Source organism: Anastrepha obliqua, chromosome 1 (assembly GCF_027943255.1).
Source record: "Anastrepha obliqua isolate idAnaObli1 chromosome 1, idAnaObli1_1.0, whole genome shotgun sequence".
In the NCBI taxonomy this organism is placed as follows: Eukaryota; Metazoa; Arthropoda; class Insecta; order Diptera; family Tephritidae; genus Anastrepha; species Anastrepha obliqua.
The window spans coordinates 110,612,301-110,636,851 of NC_072892.1; the positions used below are offsets into that span (position 1 = coordinate 110,612,301).

Below are 24,551 nucleotides of genomic sequence, written 5' to 3' on the forward strand. Positions count from 1 at the left end.
ATGAAAATGAAACACTATAATAAAATGAATAATTCAAAACAAGATAGAGTCCATACAATTCACAACTTGATTTGGTTAAAGAAAACAACCATATTTAAAAAAATTTTGTTTTTAGTTCTAACTCGAAAAACTTTGTAAATATAAAAAAAAAGTTGTTTTGATCTATGTAACTCGAAAAACTTGGTGAATATTTAAGAAATTTTTGTTTTAACAATGCGGCTCTGCTGCTTGAAACTTGATCAAAATTTAATGGGCTAAAACTGCATACTCGAATTAAAAAAAAAAAATTCATTTTTGCATAAAGTTTGAAGATCTGATTTGTTGTTGTTAGTCTCCTTCGTTTGCAAATCATTTTGATAAGAAGAAAAGGAATATTTCAACATACATTTTACCACAGGTTTTGGTTAAAGAAAAAACAATATTTAAAAAAATGTTTTTCTTTCAATTCTAACTCGACGTATTGTAATGTAACTCAATTTAACTTGAAAAACTTTGTAAATATTAAAAAAATATTATATTTTTAATCTAACACGAAAAACATTGTAAATATTTAAAATAAAATATTTATTTATTTTTTAATTCCAACTGGAAAAACTTTTTAAATATTATATAAAGAAAATCATCATTATTTTATGTTCGCGCCACTGTATATTTTAAATTTATTACAACTTAAGCTCTTTCTATAAAATTTCGTTAAACAAAAAAAGGTTATTTATTAGCTGCGATGAATAGTAAAAGAACGTGAATGTTACGCGAACATACGAGTTTGTTGCAGCAAAAATAAAAAAAGTTAATATTGTAGGGTACAAGGAAAACTAAAAGTGATTTTATAAAGAATAGAAATTAAAAAGTGAAGCAGGCGCATAAAAACGGATAGCAGGACTCCAAATAGTCGTTACCACGCGAGTTGAATTTGTGTATGGACTATTTTACTGAAATATAACGGAATTATATCTAGCCAAGCATTCGCACTCCAGGTGCTTTCTTCAAAACTTTATGGATAACTTTTTATAATGTCACTAAAACCGGGCTTAGTACATTCCTATATCCGGAATAAGTTAGAAATTAAAAAAGGCTACATAACATTGAGCTCCTCATTAATCGAAATATCTTAACCATCGGCCTAATTTATAAGAAATTTTATAACATACTTTATTTTATAGACGTATCTAGGTCAGATTTAAACGAAGAAATAAAATAGAAATTTTAAAATAAAAGTAAGGTAAATATAATTTGTCGCTGGAGCTACATATGTATCGGGTGTTTTTTTAAGATACAAAAGTGAAGTATTTTTTATTATCATCGGGTAGATGATTTCATGGCATTTATTTTTTTCAATATGATATCCGATATATGTACACCGCGGTTACGAGTTACATGGTTCATCCGATCAGATAAGTTTTTGACTATTTTTTCCAATAAATCTGATTGTATGGCATCAATGTTGGCTTGAATATTGCAATAAATCGAATGTTAAGAGCGCTGAATAACAAGCCGCGCCGTTTTTTTAGAACCACATTTCATCGTTGTTCTGGCGTCAAACGATTTTTGATGACTGAACAGAAAAGTCAACTCAGTTTGCCACTTTCAGCACTGTCAAACCATAGTTATCGATATCGATAGTTCTCACAACATCTAAAAACAACACCCGATACATAATATCTCTGATTACAAGCACAAATGCCAAAGTCGACTTAATCCTGCATAAGCAATAATACTTTTCATACGTGTTCGCCAATTTTAGTCAATTCCACTATCAAGATTTTAAATGCCATTTTTGAAGAGGCAGTACAACTAAAAGTGCTTGATTATGAAATATTATCTATTTATTACATATTTTTTATTATATATATTATTTTTATAGACTACCTCGAGGTTTGCACTTCGACCTCATTGCCTTTATTATATATTTTTTTATTATATATTTTTTATTTACAAATTTAGCATTTTTTTATTATGTTAATAACGTATATTTTTTTTTATTCGAAATTTTTTATTATATGTTCTTTAATATAATATATTATATATATTTTTTTATTATATCTGGTTTATTATATATTTTTATTGTAAATTTTTTATTTAATTTTGTATTATATTTGGTTTGCACTTAGACCTCATGGGCGTTTTTATTACATATTTTTTATTACATATGTATTTTTTATTATATATTTTTTATCATACATTTTTTATTTCCTTTTTAATAAATTTTTAGTCACATATTTTTTATTATATATTTTTTGTCATACATTTTTTACTTCAGTTTTTTATTATATTCTTAATTATATATTTTTATTATATATTTCTTATTACATATTTTTTATTATATATTTTTTGTCATAAATTTTTTATTTCATTTTTTTAATATAGTTTTAGTTACATATTTTTAATTATATATTTTTATTACATGTAATTTTTTTTAATATATAATATTTTGTGTTATTATTTTTTACCACATATTTTTTATTATATTTTTTATTACATTTTTTATTATACATATATTTTGTACATGAATTCAAAATTACCATTACCACACATTTTCTATTAAATTCTTGTTTAATTTGTATAAATAATTAATTAAAAGTAAAGAGCAAAATAAGAGAGGAACGGCAGTCGAAACTAGCATTGATCAGGCAGGGTTAATAACCCTCCCACGACAGTCTCTTCTACATTGCCGGAACGACCCGAACTTACCATATATCCGACCAACAACCATCAATTGAGCAGCATTCATAGGAATGTTTGTTCTTCCAAACCTAATTTTTTTACCTCTGATCGTAGAAGTGTCTACACAAAATTTCAAGTGGCCGCGTTCATTTGTTTGGGCAATACAGAACGTTATCTACTTGTGAGCAAATTTTCAGCAATATTGCTATAAAATTTACTCGAACCAGTAGTTTCTTGAATAAACTTTTAATTCAAAGTTTGCTGCACACTAATTCAGGTACATAAATAGAATTTTTTTTATAACTATTTGAAAAATTTGTTATATTTAAATACGTGGTGCCGTGTCACAGTTTTTTCAAAACCACTTGTTAAATATCTCATAAATTAGTTATTATTTGAACACACTTAGTGTTTTGTGGCAGCATAAACATGCCACATAAATGTACGAGGAATGCCGCTGAAGTGACAGCCTTTGGTCGGATATAAGTCAGCGTCGTTCCGGTTACGTTGAACCGACTGCCGTTGGAACGAACACACTTAGTGTAGACACATTTAACAACCGTTATTATTACAGTGAATCAAACAAAAATAAAAAGAATGCTGCTGGTAAGCCTATGCGCATGTTCTGAGGTAACGCTGGCGTAGAATGGGTTAAGAAAGAAACTTCTTCTTCTTGATTGACTACTACATTTATGTAAAATCACTCACTCGCTTTGCGTAAACAAATGTATGCATATAAAATAGTATTTCTCGAAAACCTGATTTTCGACTTGGGCAATTAATGCTTGTCAACAAAGATATGTATTATACATATATTAAAAACAAAACGGAGGTCATCTGCATAACAGCAGGCGTAAAGATAACAAAATTAATAAACGTAAAAATTTTGGAGTGAAAAGCTGTTCAGCGAAATGTTTAGCCAGCACTCGAATGCATTTTCATAAAATTTTATTGCACGTTTTTTTTTTTAAATATATGCGTATGTTAATATATTCACCGCTGAATGCAAAGCAAAAGTACGACCAATCAGAAACTGCAGGAATGTATGGTATTTTGTGTGTGCATGTGCAGTGCATTGTGACATAAAATCAAATATTTATTTTACAATTTACAATTTAAGAGTTTACAATTAGATAAGCGCAATCATTGTACCTATAATTTAAATAAAAAATTTTCGGATTCGCAAGCGAGCTTATTTGTATGTATGTATGTTAAAATGCAACGTTTGTTTGTTTATTTCGTTTCTATTTTTAATTTTCCTTTTGTTCCATTCTCAATCCTTCAACAGGTATAAATTTTTTTTTTACAATTAAAGCTTATATTGTTGCTGCGACATACTAACATTAATATGTAGTATCTTTGATTTTAACTTATTAAATAAATATATATGTATGTAGTTTAAACAAGTCGGTCGAAATAAATGAAATATGAAAAGAAAAATAACCAAAAAAATAGAAATATTTTATAAAATTGCAAACTTCTGTATCTTTTATATAAAAAGTCAAATTCTATATTATTGTATATGCATGTTCGTAATAGTTTTAAAATAAAGTTTCATACAATTATAAGAAATTAGAAAATACTAAATACAATAAAAATGCATATTTTCTGTTTTTGCGCGATGACAGTTTCGTTTTTCGTTCAATTTCTTTATATTTGCAAATCAAGTGCTCAAATTTAGCCAGCTTTTAGTTTAGTATTAGCAGTAGTAATAACATAGCAGCCCCAGTTCTTTCATTAACGAAAGATGTTAAACATCCAATTCGCACAATTATTACTTTTCCAACTTAGATACAAAACTTAGTTTCTAACGATTATTTAACTTGTTTCCGTGTATATTCACTTATATTTTTGCACCACAAATTTAAACATTGATTTCTAATTTGCAAGACATTAATAAAATTAAAAACAAAAAATTAAAAAAATAGCGAATAACAAGAATGTAATGCAAAATTTAGAAAAGTAGTCCTAATTTCACGTCTATTCACACATAGTCAAATTACGTCTTACAAACAAATTTACGTTGTGATATTTTCTAGCGTTTTAAATGGCCAATGTCAACGAATCAACGCAACGCCACAAGAGTGGACTCATTGTCTAGGCTTCAGTTTCGGCGCCTTTTAGACGGAGTCGTGCGAAATCTTCAAAGATTATGTCATCGTCTTGCGCATCATCCTCATCCAATTGTATCAAATTCGTGGTGGGCACCTCGGCATGCTGTGCTTCTCCCGCCCCACCGTCGCAACTGCCACCATCCAAAGATAACCCAGCGTCACGTATGCTCTGACGTGGCGATTTATCCATTAGCAGTGGATTATCTTCCTCCTCTGGTTTTGGATGCATCAACGTGAACGGCAATTCGGCAACTAAATCGCCACCTAGTAGTGGACCGCTGATCAACAGCTTAACTTTCACCTTATAGTGAACAATGATACCAAGACTTTCGCGTTGTGCCTGATTCGTTATGAGCGTGCTGGACGCTAAATTTGTATCTTCGTGCTTCAACTGGCCGTCGAGCGCGAGTCCCCACTTGTCCTTGTTGTCGGCGAGCAGTGGACATAGTTCAAATACTTTGGAAAGCGTAAAACCAGGCAATACCTGGCAGCCATCTTCCGATTCAGTTTCCGCCACTACCGATTTATATTGCGCCGTCGAAAAAAGGCAAATGTCGGCGAATTGACGCACACACACTTTGATCTTCTTGACGGTGCGATTTGAATTGTTGGCAACGTGTACGTTAATGGAAATTTTCTCACCATGGTGGTACAATTCTTTGTCCAAACTGGCTTCTAGGTGGATTTTATTCGGTTTCATCATGAATTCCTTGCTCACTTCGATGGATGGCTGCTCGCCCACCTTGGACGGTGCGTACATAACTTTACGTATGGTCAAGCGGACTGAATTGCGCTTGTGGGGCTTATCATCGATGTGTTCGCCTATGAAAAGAAACTTGTGTTATTAATGGGCAATAAAACAAGTTTGTAAAATACAATCTAAAAGGTATATCTTGGAGGCAGAGCGAGCTTTAATTTAGTTAAAATTATTTCTAAATACTGATTAAAAATCAACCGTAAGCTCTCTTAAGCAAAAGTACCAACTAAAAGGATGCCAAGTTCAGTTTAGATAAATAGATATTACATACACTCATCTTAGTCAAAATCTATTGTGGAAAAGGCCCACATTTCACCCTGACACCGGAAATACTCTGAGCAGCGCTAATGAAAGGTTATTACGGTAAAACATGGATTACTGTTGTTGTAGTAGTAGCAGCATAAGCATTCCCCCTACAAGTACGGGAAATACTGCTGAAGTGGCTGTCCTTGACCAGGTATAAATCAGGGCCATTCCGGTAACGTAGAACCGACTGTGGTGGAATTATAATATTAAACACTGCTGCTGCAACAAAAAAATAAACAGCCCACTTCTTCGAGATCAATTACCTTAAGGGACGCAGCTAATGCGATTACGAAGAAACAGGTGTTATTTGAGAATTTATTAAAAGTTTTGAAAAACATTTCTTGCCTACTGGCCCAACCCCAGTACTACCGAATTGCAGTCATGCACCAACCAATCGGCAACAAGGGCCGCTACTGTAAAAGCACGCGTAAATAGTGGCTACTCCTCCCCGTTTCTTCAATTTTATTACAATACTTATATTTAATTATATGCACTTACATATATTTAAGCATGAGAAATCTATTGTGTATATCTACTGAATCAAGTGCTGTATGAATGTTTAATTAAGTGTTGAAAAAGCCAGCATCTTCAATTAAAAGGTCAACATTTGAGTCAGTGCTTACAATCACTATAAAATGCAAAGAAAAAACTCAAGGCGATTTTTTCACAAACTTGTTCGGCTACAACAGACGCAGACATATACACACAGCGGCATGTATTTATAGCGGCAAATAAATTTCTAAATTTTACAATAGATTTACTCATTAAATTTTCTGTTTAATTTCAGTGAATAGTAATTTACTGACTAGCAAATTTGCGTCAAAGTTAAACATATACATATGTACGTATGTATTAGCTGAAGTGGAGGAAAGAGAAAAGAAACAATTTTATTTACTATGAATGTCCAGATGCAAGCAAATTGCTACACATAAATATACAGTTGCGGACAAAACTCTCCGTACGGCCCCTTTTTCCTTTTTCCGATCTAAAGCATTTAAAAGGAATGTAATGTTGCAGTTTTGTTTTAAGTCTAATTATATAACAAAAGGAAAAAAAAATTATTTTCAGTATTTACTTTAAAAGTTATTCACGAAAAAACAAAAAAAGGCACTGACAAAAGTGTACATACGAACTAAGAAAATAAGAATTATCTGGGAAAACTGATAAAATTTGTGGAAATTAATATTTTTTTGAGCCACCACCAGCGTCGATGACTGCTTGTAAACGTCTGGGCATTGAAGCTGCTAAGTTTTCAAGCTCCTCCACCGAGATATTCTGACATTCCTCCAGCTACTTCTCTTTGAGGATTGGAGCACTAGTAATAGAGTGCTTCCGAAACTTTCGCTCCAAAATTCCCCAAACATGCTCAATAATGTTTAAGTCCGGGCTTTGTGGAGGTGAATATAGGTGCCATGGAGCATAATACAGCAGCCAATCCTTGACGATTTGCGCAGTATGCTTCGGGTCATTATCTTGCTGGAAGATCCAGCTCGAGCCTAGGCCTAGTTTGCCCACGGATGGCATCAGGTTTTGTTCCAAAATGGTCTTGTATTGGAAGCGATACATATTTCCTTCAATAAAAACGAGGTTTCCAACTCCTGTGGCCTAAACTGCTCCCCAAATCATGACACTGCCACCACCATGCTTTACAGTCGGAATCAGATTTCTAAGATCCATGGCAGTGTTCGGTTTTCTCGAAACTTGGGCTTTGTCGTCGTATCCAAATATCTTGTATTTGGACTCATCAGCGAATAAAACTAGTTTCCAAAATTATATTCCCTTATTAAGGTGCTTTTTGGCAAACTCCAGACGAAGCTTTCGGTTTTTCTCGCTTATTCGAGCAGTTCTGCAGTTGTAACCTTCATTATTAAGGGCCCTGGTTATTGTACGTCGGTGGGCAACAATTTGATACCTCTTGGCTAGTCTGGGCCAAATCAGTAGCATGTATTTTCGGATTCTGATTCACTGCTGTGCGAATAAAGAATACATCTCTCCACTACGCGGCTTACTCTCCAGATAATTGGATGTTTCAAAGTTTTTACAAATAGTTTCTACCGTAGACTTGCTTAAATGCAATAAATCAGCTATTTCACCAAAGGATTTCTTATTACTTCTGCACTCAACAACTAATTTTCTCAAATCAGTAGAGATTTCCTTGCGAAGCGACATTACACTTTTTCAAAAGACAGAATGCCATAAATTTCGCAGAAAAGAAGAGCAAAATAAGTGTCTTAATATAATATATGTACACTTTTGTCAGTGCATTTTTCGAGAATAACTTTTAAAGTAAATAATAAATAAATAAAATAATTTTTTTTACATTTGTTATATAATTAGACTTAAAACAAAACTGCATCATTACATTCCTTTTAAATGCTTTAGATCGGGAGAAATTAAGAAAAAAGGGTTCGTACGTAGAGTTTTGTCCGCAACTGTATATGTGCATATCGTTCATATATGTATACCTTGTGTTCAAAAAGATTTCAAAACTTCTCAATACTCGTAAAACTAAGACAGTTCAATTGTTCATTGGTATTTATTTAATTCCCTCTTAAGTAATTTCCACACATTCCAATCTTCAACATTTTCGTCATAGACTGATTTTGGAGTGGCCTTCAATTCCCTTTGCGTATTTTCCTACATACACAGATAGATTTAGGTTTGCACTTCGATCTCATGGTCTTTTGGGCCCTCTACTCATCCCAGTACCTCATCCAAGGCCAGATTCCTTATTAAAGTCAGAGATGGGCTAGATTGAGCTTATGTGCCTTTCCACTGGCTGCAATTGTCCAAGTTGTCTCAACGTTTTCCGCGCTACATACATACATAGTATCAACTCAATCATTCAATTGTATTTACTTCAAACCCCTTATTTGCTGTTTGGTCAGGCAGAAACTATTTGGCGTGAACATTACTTACAATCAAATTAAACGATCGGAAAACCTTGATTTTGGATTGACTTTGCAGAGGTTTTTTGGATTTAGATTTTTTAGACTCCTACCAATAGTGATAATGTCTCCCAGCGGGAGTATGTGGCTTTCTCATATACACTTCCCCAACCTAATTTTGTAAACAATGAACTATCAAAATAAAACTATTACTTTAAACAAACCTGAGATGACAAGTAATAACTCGCCTAAGTTGAATTTAAGAAACACTAAGTTGTGTACGTTACCATATCCTACAAACAAAACTATATGTTTCACTGATACCCCTACTAGCCAATCTATTATTAAACACAAAATACCTTAACATAAAAGGTTAACATATTCGCTTCTGTGTGAATACATACATACAGTGGTGGAAAAAAAATAGACTCTTAGCCTTGAAATGCATTTGACCGTTCATATCCCCAATATTATTGCACAATTGTTTAATAATTTTGTACACGTTTCTTCGTTCAAATCTAGTGCTCTCAACAACAACAAAAATATTTTCCTTTCCATTAAAAAATAAGAGAAAACACGACTCTTGCTCATAGAGTACCTAAACAGGCTGGCAAAAAAAATAGACTTTTTTTTTCATTTTATTTCAAATTTTTTTCAAATAACAGCTATTTCACTAAAAAAAGGATACAAAACTTTAAATACGCAATCGTTTGCCAAATCTGTAACACTTTTCTCCATAGATCCATTTTATTCGTAGCTTTTGGCATTTTAGAGAGCTCTCGCTTCACTATTCCCCATGAATTTTCAATTGGGTTGAGATCTGGGCTCTGCGAGGGCCATTCCAGTACCCGAATACCTTCATTACGCAGCCAAGTTTTTGTTACAGTTGCAGAGTGCTTCGGATCATTGTCTTGTTGAAAACGCCAAATTATCGGCATCTCCTCTGAAGCATAAGGCATCATAACCTTTTGTAAAATATCAAAGTATTTTGCCGAATCCATTATACCATCGATTCGGTACAATGGCCCAACACCATAGTATGAGAAACAGCCCCATACCATAATACTTCCGCCTCCGTGTTTCACCGTTTTTTTTTTGTATACCGTGCTGTCAGTTCTTTGCCTGGAGGTCTGTGGACATAAGTGCGATCATCGCTGCTAAAAAGATTCATTTTGCTTTCATCAGACCATAGTATATTTCTCCAATTTTTGCTAGGCTCATTTAAATGCTCTTTGGCATAAGACATTCTCTTTTGGATATTGTTTTTACTTAAAAGTGGAACATTTTTCGCTATGCGCCCGGGTAAATTTGTGTTTTTAATTGCAATGGATGTGGCAAAGGGCTGCGACTTCGATATTCGGATCATAGCGCGGTCTTCTAGTATGGTCGTCGTCCGTGGTCTTCCCCGTTTTTCGTCGTTTTTATTTTTGCTTTTAAGCGCATTTCTCACTAAATGATCGGATCTTTAAACAATTTCGGCAATATTTTTGATGGTATAACCTTTTTTCCGAAGATTTTCTATGATTTTTTTTCACTTTCGGTACAATGAACGCGGCGACCCATTTTACAAACTTTCAATTCAAAAGCACGTTAGTGAATAATTATTCATGACAATACAATACTGGACTAGCTGATTTCTTTGATTTGAAAAATTTTAAGTGGAAATTAACGGAGCTTTTCCCATTTAAACTGTTATGAGTCTATTTTATTTGCCAACCTATTTAGGTACTCTACGAGCATGGATGGTGTTTTCTCTTTTTTTATGATGGGAAGGTAAATAATTTTGTTGTTGTTGAGAGCAGTATATTGAAACAAACAAACGTGTGCAAGATCGGAATTTAATATTGCAATAATATTTAAGATATGAACGATGAAATGCATATAAAAGGTAAGAGTCTATTTTTTTCCACCACTGTATACAGCGTTTTTTATCGACTTAGGCGCCGCAACTTTTGTAGCTGCGAGGAAAATAACGACCATGAGTTATGCCATTTAGAAAAATTTATCTTTCCACATATATTGATATACATATGTATGTAGATGTGTATCTGCGTGTAAAAGTGAAATGTGAAAAAAATTAACTCAAATACTCGACAACTGAATAAAACCAATCGGTAGAAGGAAGAGCAATCTAGAAAAATAAACAAAACCGAACATTAATTGAGCACCAAAAAAAATTAAAATCAACAGTAGCATTCTATTAAGAACACAACGGCATACCACGTAAGGAATGAGCCGACAACACAAGCACATACAAGCAATTCAACAAAACGCACACTCTCAATATTTTGGCTTGTTGCGAAAAAATGTTTACATACAAACATACATATATACCAGGAGTGTGTGCGATCGACACGATATTGTTTTGCAACGAAATCTCAATTACCAAATCGGCAAATGGCAGCAGCTTAACAACGCAACAACAAAACTGCAACATGATGAGCCGCAGGCGTAGAGCAGAGGAATTGGCATGAATCATGATTTTATACCATTATTGAGTATCATTGCTTCGAATAACCTCTAAAAAAATATACCTATCTATTTAAAATATTGGATTTCGAATATCTTACTTGCGCAAAATTCATTTAATGTAGTATATATATTTATGAACCTTAGTTTTTTTTGTGTATTCAAAATAATCCTTGTTAAAAAATAACAAAGCCGTTGCAATTCATTTAAATGTATTCAGCATATTTTTGTAAAAATACATACATACATACATTTACAGCACAATTTTAGTGCAAATAACTAGTAAATGATACTTGAAAAAAAGGAAAACATTAAATTGCAAGTTACTTTGCACTACCTACCCTATTGACACATTAAACGTCATCAATTTTAATGACCCACATCCATTTGCGCAACAATTACAACTGCGCAGCAATGACGCAACCACCTAAAGCTAATCATCGCCTAGGACGGTATGGCGATATGGGTAATAATATTAGCGCAAAGAATAAGTAATGTTGAAATGCATCATTTGTTCAATGTTCATAAAATTATTGTCGTTGGGATTAATTAACCTCGACGTGACATGCCTTATCGCACGATAACCAGAACAGAAAATAAATTCAAGCCCTCTTACACGATCGCATACAATTTGAATGAATTTGACTTTGGAAATGACCTGAATTTTATTTTTCTTTTGACGATAAATAAGCGCTTGGTAAGTTATTGATTTCTTCCACGAATCTAAAATCACCATAGAATTTCACATAAATTAATTGCTAGATCTAGATTATATACAATATCAGTATCAGTGAAAGTGTCGTCTCAGTTTTTATCTTTATAATGACTTACCAACAAAGGCCTTTAATTCATAGTCGACGCCACATGATTTACCCGTGTCACCAGGAGCTGGCTGCAGTGACACTGATGCCGGGCAATACGGAGGAACCTCAAAGTAAAATGGATATGCATTCGGTCCTAATTTTTTTATGAGCCGCTCCTGCAATCTTGTCAATGGCCTCTCGGTTTGTTGTGGCGGATATATTTGTTCATGCGCTAGATATAAATCCTTGCGAAACGTCAGGCCCAGCACATCTAAATCCTCGCGTCCATATCTAAAAGCGGCAAGAACTTGTCCAAACACTTTACGATCTTTCACATACTCTGGGTCTATAAAAACCACTCCGTCGATGGGATCAACATGTGTAATGTGATCGACGAAATCACGTTTCCCCAGGTAAACTGTGATCTTGCCATTAGAAGAGCTTTTTTTAAATACTCTAGTGGCTTGGCGCCGTGAGCTTGCATCTGCATCGCCACCACCACCTCCAGCCTCATCTGACGAGGGTGTGGCAGTAGTTGCGGCTCCGCTGGTGGAAAGGTTGTTCATCGGTGTATCTGTTTTACTGAAACAGCCTCTAGTGGTTGGATTTATGTTGGTGGTTCTGCTTCTTATATGAGGTTATCCTGCTTTGTCATCTAATTGCTGACCCCACTATGAAAATGTGCTGCCAAATTCCCAGAAATATCGCAATTACACCTTACCGCTTTAAATTAAATAGTCTTTATTTTTCCTCATTTCTTCCTAATCCTTTATTTTGGTATTTTATATTAGTTTCGTACTGATTCACTTTTGGGAATTATAAGTTTTGTCTACAACATTTTCTAATTAGCTTGTATTCCCCTTAATATTTTTTAAACGATCAGAAATTAACCAACGACGACGACCAACCCAAAATAATCAGAAAAAATTGACACGAAGGAAACGTCACACGGAATGTGTATACCGTACAGTGTTGCATCTGTGGCGGTTAAGCGTAATAACATATCTAATACGCGCGATTTGGTTATTGAGTGAAACCTTATTAAATAAACACCGGATAACTAATATTTATCTATTTAAAACTTCTTACTAATATTCTATTGACTTTGGCAAATTCCGATGAATTCTACTGAGATTGATAATATAAACAGATAGGCGATGGCAAACTACAGTTATCACCGTCAAATATTTAAATACGTACTTTCGTATGGACGCAATTATTTACAATTATGACAGCGCAACATATTGACTGATGGACTGAAATTGTCAATTTCGCCTAATTAAATATATTTCTAAATTGGCTGGCGACAATGAGCATAAATTCGGTTAAAATTCGAAAGTTATTTAAACAAAAAAAAAACAATAATATAGTTCTGATGTTTTAAATATACTATAATCAACGATAGGATTTTGAACAAATAAATTGATTCAAATTCTTTTTATACCAAAAATATCATTATAAAGAGATTCGCTAAAAGGCTAGAGCTTTGAAATTATTTAATAAATTAACTTTAAGACGACATTGCAAACAAGACAATTTTTCCATTGTTACGGCAATGAGTTTATGCTATGAGTTCACAATTTTTAACTATTGTGAACTGACACCTAACTGAAAGCTACTGATAGTTCCTCAACCCGTAATCTGTTCGGAATTATATGCAATGTCCCCAGCACTGCCATATTCAAATTGTACAGCAAATAAAAATACAGTAATTAAAAATTTTTTTAAGATTTCTCAAAACGTACAGATAAGCATATTCAGCCAACCGTGAGTTATCAGAACATTTTATGTTGTTAAGTCTAAATGTATAACATATTTACAAAATATTTAAATGTGCCACGCGGCTCCTAGACGGAGTCAGGTGGAAGAAGACAAAATGTATTTCGATTAGATTAGATTCTCTATGAGGTTTGCACTTCGATCTCATGATCTTTTGTTCCCCCACAGTACCTCATCCCAAAATGTGTTTACTGCAAGGCACATTAAACAGGCAGCAGGAGGAAAAGCAAGAAGAGCAATATTTTTGGTTTTTGCTTTGAAGGATTAGAGGAACTTGAACAAAATTTGGTAATTTAGAGGACAAATAAATTAAAAAAATTAAAACTGCTGGCCTGGTACTGTTCCCAGTTTAATGTGCCTTGACTAAGTCCTTTTTTTGACTCTAGTTTTTTTTACGTAAGATTCTATAAAGAAAGATTGAAGGTTTAGAGGAGCTTGAACAAAATTTGGTAATTTAAAGACCAAATAAATAGAAAAAAATCAAAATGTCTGCCCTGCTACTGTTCCCCGTTTATTGTGCCTTGATTTAGCCCTCTTGGCTTTATATTATTTACTCAGACATTTGATCGTATAACTTCTCATTCGAAAAAAAAAACAAAAAATTCGTGGAAAGACTACTTGCAATTTCGAGCAACTGAAAAACTGACTGAAGGAAATATTAAAAAGAATATCAGAAGATCCATCAATTCGCTGCCTTTATGCGGTACAAATTCTAGAAGAAATACTTTGTTTTTAAATTTCTCTTTTGATTTTATGAAGTTGCCATTTCAAAGATTTCATATAAATGAAAATATAGCTGTCAAAACACCAAACTGGCAGTTACTTGCATGCAATATACCTGATGTCATAAGCTCTGTGATTTATTGCATGAAAAACGCTCTTCTATAATTTAAACTAATTTACGATTTGGTGCCTTGTTGTGACAGCACAGATCAATTTATGTAGGTGGATACACTGAAATAAATGCCGAAGGTTACACTTTTCCTATTTACTATTGACTTTGTCATAAGTACCACTTACAAATTATACCGCAGCAATGCTATAGACATTTAACTGTGCTCGTCATTGAGATCCTACTAGTGTCCTTAGAACTATATATTGGGTGTTTCTTATGAAAAACTTGGAAACATGGGATTCATTAATTCATCAGTATATCTAAATAATTGTAGCCAACACTTCTGGATATTTTTACCAAATTTGGTTTATATCATTTATTTTGTTAAAATCAGGTGTTTCATTCATAAAGAAAAATAAAAAAACTTTCAGAATCGTAAAAAGGGGCAAGTTTAACTTTACAGTCTTTTTGTGTAGTTTTTTATTTTTATGGGGAAAACATTTTTATAACCTAATCAACCCAAAAATAAATACTTAAAAGTTCATACATTATGTTAAACATATTTTTTATCATCAAATTGTTTAAAAATAAAAAAACTCATTTCTTTCAAGGGTGGTTAAGCCTTTTCATAAAAAACTTAAATTTTGCGTGCAGCCACAAAAGAATTGACGAAGTGGAGACTTGGAGACACTGTACTCGAAACTTTTTTCAGGGTATATCCAAACCCATTGGTACAATTTTGAGAATATGGCAATCTTTTTAATTAAGACCGGCAATGCTGTGAAATTTCGTATAAACACGTGGGGTTGAATAAAGCGTGGTTCTGCCTTCTGCCATTTTCTCCTGGTGTCAGTTGAGTGTCGGTCTACTTTTTCGGAAATTAATATAATAATTTTAAATATCTCAAAATGAAGCAAAAGAAAGGAAATGTGAGTATAAAATCTCCATTTAATGGCGTTAAAAAAGCTGGCATTAGTCCCGCAAAAGGAACACCGGGAAAGATTAATCAGAAGAAAACTGGCATTAGTCCTGCAAAAGGAACACCGGCAAAGATTAATCAAAAGAAAGGTGGGAAAACTCCCGTAAAAGCGGTGCCGCCAAAGAAGGTAGAAGAAGAGGAGGAAGATGACTCGGACGAGGAAGAAGATTCTGGTGCTGATGTCGCTGCCGGCATAGCTGATGATGCAGAGGATTCCGCAGCTGAAGACCAAGAGGATGGAAATGAGGTTGATGATGAAGATGATGACGATGATGAAGATGAAGATGATGATGATGAAGATGGAGAGGAGGACGATGATGATGAAGATGATGAGGCCGAAGACGGAGACTTGCTTGATAATGAAGCTGAGGAAGAGGGTGAAGACGAATCCGACGATGAAGAACCAGCTGAAGCACCTATTGAAAAGAAATCGGTTAAAGCAACTAAGGCTAAAAAGGAGAAGTCAACAAGCGGAAGTGCTTTCTCAAAAATTAAAACTGGTGCTCTTCCAAAAGACTTCCCTAAAGACCAAGTGCTTGTAGTAAAAAACCTTCCCAAACGTAAGTCAAATAAAAGAAGTAAGGTAATGTTTGTAATGAAATTGTGTTTACAGAATATAAGCAAATTGACCTGGTAGAGGTGTTTGCAAAGTATGGTAATTTGGATACTATCCATAACATTCATGGACCAGTTAGTAGCATCGCATACGTTGCATATTCGTCACCTGAAGAAGCAGAAGCAGCGCAAGCTGGAACAGACAATATAGCTAAGGTTAAAGGTATCACACTGAAAGTAAACATTCAAACACCAAATCCCAAGAAATTGAAGAGGGTCGAAAAAAAAAAAATTTTTGCCGAGGAAAAGAAGGCTGCATATGAAGATAAAAAACGCAAGATTGAGGAGAGCAAATCTCGCACCGTTTATGTTAAAAATATAAAGCAGGGTACAACTGAAGAGCAAGTTAAAGAGCATTTTGCTGAATGCGGTGAAATTGAAAGCGTGAGCCTCTTTTCACGCAACCCACTCGCATATGCGTTTGTTTGTTTTAAAGATGCATCTTCAATACCGGCTGCAGTGAATCTACACAACTCGGTTCTTAATGGTTTAAACTTGTGGGTGCAAAAAGGGGATGAGCAAAACAAAGAAGTGACAAAAGACCCTCAGCGCACTATTCTTTTAAAAAATAGCCAAAAGTTAGGTACGTCAGAATAAAAATATCACATTTATAATTTATGAATTAATCAAATAATTACAGAATGTATTGAACCCGCTAAATTGGATTCAATTTTCTCTAAATGCGGAGAAATCGAAGGCTACTCAATATTGTGCAAAAAGAATGTACTAGCTTTTATTACATTTGCGAATCAGAAAGGTGCTAAAAAAGCTTTGCAATTGAATGGTACTAGCGCTAATGGTCTGGATATTGAAATTCAAGAGTATAAAGTGATTACACCTAGAAGTAAATCAACAGTGTTCATACAAAATGTAAAACCCGGTAAGTCAGATAAGTAAGAATTAATTTATATAACTAAAAATATTTTGTGAGGTTATAAACATTTTACTAAGAGCTGGACATATTTTCCCTTCCCTTGACCCGGGTTTATATCCGAGGCTATCACATCAACATCATTCTCCAAAACCTTTTTAAAACTTGTTTTTAAATATTTGCCATAACAATGGTCTTACCTATGTTTTTTTTAACCAACGTTTCGAATCAACATGTTTCTTGAATATTTATATACATACATACGTATATATATAATTGGCACGTACACCCTCTTTGGGTGTTTGGCCGAGCTCCTCCTCCTACTTGTGGTGGGCGTCTTGATGTTGTTCCACAAATGGAGGGACCTACAGTTTCAAGCCGACTCCGACGGCAGATATTTTTTATGAGGAGCTTTGCCATTGGCTACCAAGGGGCGACCGCTATTAGAAAAAAGTTTTTCTTAATTTTGATCTTTCACCAAGATTCGAATCGACGTTCTCTCACGGAATTCCGAATGGTCGTCACGCACCAACTCATTGGGCCACGGCGGCCGCTTGAATAATGTACCGTTATTCCTTGTATTTTTACACGACTCACTTTCTGTTTTATATTTTACTAATTGTTTAGACTGTATGTACATATGTAAATGGCGGGATGGGGATTCCACCGTTTGTGAGATCAAACTGTGTTTTGTCGTAAAACTACTGTACAGACTACCGTTATTACGACAACTTCTAGTTTTTTATAATTTCTATCTCCTTTTTTTATATTATGTTGAATCATTTTTGTTTTGAATCGATTGCTTTATATCGTCCCCTTAGTATAACAATAGCCTATGTGCTCATAGGCTCTTATTTTTTTATTGAATTTTTGGATTCTCCATCGTCGATTTTATATGTGGTCAAAATTTTGTCAAATTCTAGTTCCACAAAGTGGGTCAAAACGTCAGTCAAAAATAATAAATATTTACAGACATAACGAGATTTGAGTGAGAGCTACTTTAGACAAAAAGTTTGAAATTCATTTTCTCGAAACATCAAAAAATTTATAGGCTATTTTAATACTAAGGGGACGATATTTCGTTTTCATTTGTTAATTAAATTTCGTTTGATTTTGCATATGTTTTTATGTTGTCTTGGAAGCATATGAATTTCTGCGGAATTTTCTTGTTATTTTATGTTTTAATTCCTCGCAGATAGAATGGCTTATATGTAAATGTAGTTATTTATTTTTATTGTACTCGATACGTCTACGTGACTTTCTAATCGGAAATCCATTTTGTGACTGATCTATTGGGTTGGGGAATAATAAGTTCGTGGCGTTTTCACCGAAGACTTTAATTTAAACAAAAATAATTATATCAATAAGTTAATCAATTATATATTCGCCCTTGCTGTTTACATCCCCTTCCCACTTCTCGACCAATTTGTTGATGCCGTTCCGCCAAAAAGCGCCTGGTCTGGTGTCAAAGAAGTTGTTGATCCAGGTTGATTAAGGAACTCTTTGTTATAGTATGACAGGGAGCGAGAAAGATGGTACTAGGTCGGCGGATACTGAAGAACCCCTCTTTCGAGCTCTTGGAGTGCGGCTGACTTGTGCAACATGGGGCCCGGCGTTATCGTGAATGAGTATGGTTTGGTCATTTCAATGAGGTCTTTTCAGTCGACCATTTTTGAACTTTGCACATTTCCGTGCAATAGACTCGTCTGTGGCACCTTCTCCATACACATCACAAATATCCCGGGCTACTTCGGGTGAAATATTAGCAAGAGAAACAATAGGTACTGACGATTTTGAATTTTTAGTTGGAGGTAGAGTTAGTGGCAGTGAAAACAAATGTCTTCAAGAATTATTGAATAAAGAATAGTTGAGAGCTGAAAGGCCAATCGAGAGCTGAAAGGCCAGTCAGGAAAGAAATCCGTTTAGTTATGGAAAACAATAAACCTTTCAGTTGCACCCCGAGAAGGTTATCATGAAAAAGTAGAATTGCAAAAAATAATAGATGACTATTTGTTAAAAGGAATATATACGTTCGAGTGACTTGGAATATGTTTCAACTGCAGTATTAGTAGAGAAAGCGGGAGAGCTCTTGATGTGCGTTGACTACAGAAAACCTAATCAAGTTACGACAAAAGACAGTTACCTTATCAACAAAAAATGGTTTATGAAATTAGGTTAAAAAAGGGTTTTACTGCCTCTTTGTCGAAGAAGATTACATAAAATATACCTCATTTTGAGGATGCCATTTGGGCTACGGAATACCCCCGCTACTTTCCAAAAGGTCGTCTATAAACGTTTTTCGGAAATGATAGAAGCGGTGAAGTTGCCGTATACCTCGACGATTTTTTATACTATCATTTCCTGCAGCTTTTCATGAAATTTTATAATTTTATAACGTTTTATTTTGTTAAAATACCGTTCTTTTAATTTTCAGGTACGACTGAGGATGATATTCGTGAACTTTTCGCCTCAACGGGCCCAATTGAGAATGTACACTTATCGGCAGGTTTTGCCACTGTCAAGTTCGAGGATGTTGAAAGCTTTTGCAAAGCTTTCCTTCTAAACGAGTCATATCTTCGCGGTCAATTAATATTCATAGAACCATATTCGGAAAAAAAGCAAGCTGTACTCAGAAGCGTACATCAAAAGTCATCATTCAACAGAAAGAGGCCAGCGCCGTTCAACAAAGGAGGGTACGCCAAAAAGCCAAGACCCAACTAAATAAAAATATATGAATTATTTTAAAGTGAAAATTAATATTGCTGCTCTAAATATTTTAATTGTTTTACTACAATACAAATGTAATTTTTACAATTAGTTATTAGTATATACTACAAACCAACATAAAATACAAAAATTTAAATCAGACCCAATTATGCATAAGTATCCTAGAGTTGGCATATTTCATGGTGTCGAAATGAATTTAATTTGTTTTATTTTCGAATGCGATCGTAATTCCTCTATTCCGTTCTTACGAGTGGTGTTTCTGTAAAGAATTACATTATAAAATAATCAACAATCTAATAGAAACTCATACCTTGTTCATGGTTGTAATTCACATACAGGCAGGTTATGAAATCCGAGTGAAAGTAAATGAAATGAAAATTGATCAAAAATGAATGAATTTAATTTTGGTGTACTGGAAAAAGAAGATTTTGCTAATTTTTACACTCGGGAATTCACCCTCAAACTGGTGTTCATTGTTCAACTGAACCAACCAAAATAAGTCGGTTCGCCAATTTGTAATTTGAAAATTCGGTTAAAAACAATAAAATGTGCGGTTTAACCACATTTGCTACTGTTTTATATTGATATCAAGAGGCGTGCAGATAAATCCCTAAATAGAAAGATCCCTAGAGATTGTTCCAATCCATTAGACGCTACTAAATTGGTGTAAGTTGGCACAGCCTAGCACGCGTTTAACCAAAAACCTACTTCGCTATGCAATGTTACTGAGGATGCGATAGGTGGTGCAAAACTAATCATCCTATCGGAAGATTTCTAATTTTGCAAATGGCTTCGTAAGATAGTCATATTTGAAACCTGTGAACTAATGCAGTAAACAAACACAAAATTCAACTTTGGTGATCTTTATTTGCAACCTAAGTAAGAGAATAGTTTTCAACAGCTTCATTTAATTTTATTACTTGCAACGAAAAATTAAAATTAAAAATTATTATTTTATTAATTAAATTGATTGAATTGAATTGATCTGGTATGCTGCGTGCAAGGTAGTGTCCCGGTAGTACCTCTGTTGGTGGTTGTTGTAGTAGCAGTTTACTAAGCCTTCGGCAAAGACACCCGACTCGGTGAAGTCTGCCTGCCAGCCAATGAAAATATTTACATGAGATGAGTTATAAATGGCGGCTCAGGTGCTTTGGTAACAGCATAAAGGAACATAAGACCGTTTAAGACCAATCTCCGAACAGAATGCAGCAGCTGCCGCTCCTTTCACTTTTGATCCGTCAGTAAAGACTTGAACGCGCACATGCTGCCTGTCAAGGAGCATAACAAACTCAGAAAGCAGTTTCAGCTAGGGTGTTACCGTAGGCCTCACCCATGCAGACACCTGCTTGAGCCTGAGCCACCTCCCAGGCACTTTCTCAATTACGCGAACGAGATCCAAGACAAAACAGACAAACAGCTACTGGATCGGACAGTGTACAGACAGACCATAAACGGCATTCATCGGGAGATCTTAAGCTCCCGACCCCCGAATACCGTTATCGGAATCCAACCACCACCTATCGCAGACGAAGAGCTCCAACTTCCCCGAGAGTCCCGCGTAACCTTGGCACAATTACGCTCTGGATACTGTAGCAGGTTAAACTCCTACTTACCCAGAATCATAAACATATGTCCGGCACGTGAAGGCACCCCGCACGACACTAACCACCTTTTCACGTACCCCATCAAACCCACTCATCTAACACCCCTCTCCCGCTGGACCAAACCTGTCGAAACAGTTAGTTTCCTGGGCCTACCGTTAGATGAGCTAGATGAAGACGACCGGTGATTACACTACACTGACGGGGCAAAGTTACTGCTACAACAACAACAACAATGCGTAAATTTTCAAAAATAATCACATAGAATTTATTTCAAACAATTCTAAAATTATAAATATATATGATTCTTATAACATTTCAGAAAAACACATAAGCCAAGATTCGGATTCGCGCATTACGATTTTCGTAAGCTGTTGAGATGAGGAAGAGGTATAGTGCATTCAGCCCTTCAAAGAGGGAGCTTCAAATTTATGTAGATTTATTTCATCGATGGACAATAATATAGTTCAGGCACAGTCTTGTTGGCGTAGCTAAACGAATTCACAACAATATGCAGACGGTTTAAGGACATTTAGGGGTAGAATAGGGGACATTAGTTCTAGTAGCTCATAAGGTCCTGCTTAAGTGGTGAAATGAAGTGGTAGAGATGTTAACGGAGTAGGTTTAAGCGGACGGCGAAAGAGGTAGCTAGTGTTATGAGGGCTACCCTCACACGCTGGACATATGTATTTCGAGCATATTTGGGCCCACTCTGTATAAGTAGAAGTTTAACCTGCTACAACATCAAATAAAGGGTTTCGCGCACAGCGAAGCTCTTCATCGGCAATAGCTGGTTCTTGGACTCTAATGACGGCATTCAGGGGGTAAAAGGTGGTAATGGACCTGTAGCAACATAAACATTCCCTATACATACATATATGGACAGTGGCTTCTGGAGTGACAGTCTTTGGCCGGATATAAATCTGGGTCGTGCCGGTAACGTAGAACCAACTCGCAGAAACGAGTGATGAGCTCTCGGTGAATGCCATTTAAGGCCTACATGCCATATACATATATACCCCGTCGGATCCAGTAGCTGTTTTATATATATATGTACCTATGTTTGGATCTCTTCGGAATGTTCCAGTAGATGACTTCTAACCTATCCAGGAGGTGGCTACACATCCCAGCAGCATTCTTTGCTGAGCGTAGTAATATGCATGGGAGTATACGCACCTCACTATGCATGCAGATGGTATAATATGTTGAATGACAACTTCAAAGCAAAAAAATAGCATTAGTTATTAGGCCTGTTCATGTAAAAATTATTCAGTAACTTAATTTCCGAGAATTCTCTCTAAAAAGAAGTACATGATCGCAAAACCAGTAACAATATGCAAGTTTTACGAACAGCTGATTAAATTGTTGGAAGGAAAAATAAAATCCAAAATGACGAGCTTCGGAGTCACATGATTTCATATTGTCCACAATAATTAGTCCATTTCATCATCCCTGTCAGATGAAGGACCTCCTCTTAGCAATTGCAATTCGCTAATTTCAATTCGTGTTTATTTTTAATTTGCGATCAGCTGTTTTTCTCACTTGCAAATTCTTACAAGTAAAAATTTATTCAGTAAAAACTTGCAACTTCCCCTCAAAATGAAATGTCCTTCGCTCTCTCGCTTTCCTATTTGCTTCATGAACAGACCTATTACATATTTATTAGAACATTATTTTGTACAAAAATTTTGACTTACGAAAAATATGTCAAAAGAAAATAGAGGAATGGTAAACGATAGAAACAAAATACTTTTAGTTCAACTACAATAAATTAACAAGAAAAAATAATAATTGTCATGTTCGAAATGTGTTGCGCCCTAATGCGTATATGTATGTGTTATCCATATGTATGTATGTTTATATAAATAAATGTATTTCTTGTGTGATTCACTGCAACGCCGGTGGTTCATTTCGCGCATTGAACACAAAAGTCGCGTGATTCATAAGCTTCTATACTCGTGTGCCGATGTACTGGCAATTCCTACAACAAATCACTTCGTTTTTCGCCCTTCATGCTATATTTCCAATAAGAGTGTTTGCATACTAAATATTCACATATTATATCTATGCATGTACGTCCATTGTTCATAAGTATATATATACATACGTACATATGTGTGTATGTACTTACACTTGTAGATATGTATAGGTTCATACATGCATAAATATCCACGAATATGACGATCACTTCACCAACAAGATACATTCACTTGTTCATTGTTTTTATATTTTTGTTATTATTCCGCGTTGCCAATAATGAGGAAAGCACCTCCCCACCCAAATATTTATTTCTCTCTTTTCGTATGTATGCCTTTGCACAATCGGACTTTCACATCACACACTGACTATCATGTATTTATATATTAATATGTATACATATAAATAGTGCACATTTGCATTTTTTTATTTATTTTATTTACACATACACATGCGAAGATAAATTAAAGACAATACACACGTATCATGCAAACAAATGTAACCGACCGTTATAGCCATGTGCTCTGTGATAAAATATGCATTTGCCCATTCGGGTTTACGTACATATGTATGTATGTATGTATATTCAGGTGATTCTTTTATTGGCCAAGAATGAAAAAATGAACTGTACTGAATTGCTGCTGGCAAATACATACATACATACAGCTTCGAGCAACAAAGTTCGAATAGGTAGTAAAGGGTTAAGGGTCTAGCAGATATAGCATTCAGCTACCGATTTTTGTATAAATACTTGTAAAATGCGGATTCTTAAATGATAAAGGCTTATGAGTCACAAAGCAAGTAAAAAGTGGTTAATTTATTGAAGCGAAAGTTAAAGTAAGCTGTATTTTAAGGTAATTGCCTAACGTAATCCTACGGAGATCAATTTGTACGTAAGTGCCCAGTTGTAAATAAAGATTTTACAACTGCATAGAAAAACCTTAGCGATCGCTATGAGAGCAAAATAATTTTGCTAAACAGCCAATTCTAGACTCTATTCAACCTTTCCCCAAGCCAACTCCCAAAAATAATAATTGAATTTTAGCACTCGAAAGTCGTAGAATCGGTATAAGTAATTGGGACGATATCTGGACTTAACTTTATCGTTCAAATAACCGAAGGCCACACAATGTAAGAACAATCGGTTCAAACCGAGATATCAAAGT

General features: G+C 34.7%; 2 protein-coding genes across 2 annotated transcripts; one reads left to right on the top strand and one right to left on the bottom strand.

The window, feature by feature from the left end:
• Nucleotides 1-3,706: 3,706 nt before the first annotated feature.
• On the bottom strand, nt 3,707-12,943 carry LOC129235562 (beta-arrestin-1). The gene is made up of 2 exons (XM_054869463.1): nt 12,030-12,943; nt 3,707-5,600 (listed from the first exon to the last, which is right to left on the bottom strand). Exons 1-2 carry the CDS (start codon nt 12,565-12,567, stop codon nt 4,762-4,764), a joined length of 1,377 nt encoding a protein of 458 aa, XP_054725438.1. The 5' UTR covers nt 12,568-12,943; the 3' UTR covers nt 3,707-4,761.
• Nucleotides 12,944-15,429: 2,486 nt separating this feature from the next.
• On the top strand, nt 15,430-20,002 carry LOC129235563 (DNA-binding protein modulo). Its single transcript, XM_054869464.1, has 4 exons — nt 15,430-16,154; nt 16,208-16,792; nt 16,850-17,089; nt 19,515-20,002. Exons 1-4 carry the CDS (start codon nt 15,524-15,526, stop codon nt 19,799-19,801), a joined length of 1,743 nt encoding a protein of 580 aa, XP_054725439.1. The 5' UTR covers nt 15,430-15,523; the 3' UTR covers nt 19,802-20,002.
• The last annotated feature ends 4,549 nt before the right edge of the window (nt 20,003-24,551 follow it).

Bases quoted from the DNA above. Each gene is read 5' to 3' on its own strand.
- LOC129235562 (XM_054869463.1), bottom strand. From the start codon at position 12,567: ATGAACAACCTTTCCACCAGCGGAGCCGCAACTACTGCCACACCCTCG. The intron at 5,601-12,029 runs GTAAGTCATTAT...TTCTTTTCATAG, and splicing joins TGAATTAAAGGCCTTTGTTG to GCGAACACATCGATGATAAG.
- LOC129235563 (XM_054869464.1), top strand. From the start codon at position 15,524: ATGAAGCAAAAGAAAGGAAATGTGAGTATAAAATCTCCATTTAATGGC. The intron at 16,155-16,207 runs GTAAGTCAAATA...TTGTGTTTACAG, and splicing joins AGTAAAAAACCTTCCCAAAC to AATATAAGCAAATTGACCTG. The intron at 16,793-16,849 runs GTACGTCAGAAT...AAATAATTACAG, and splicing joins AAAAAATAGCCAAAAGTTAG to AATGTATTGAACCCGCTAAA.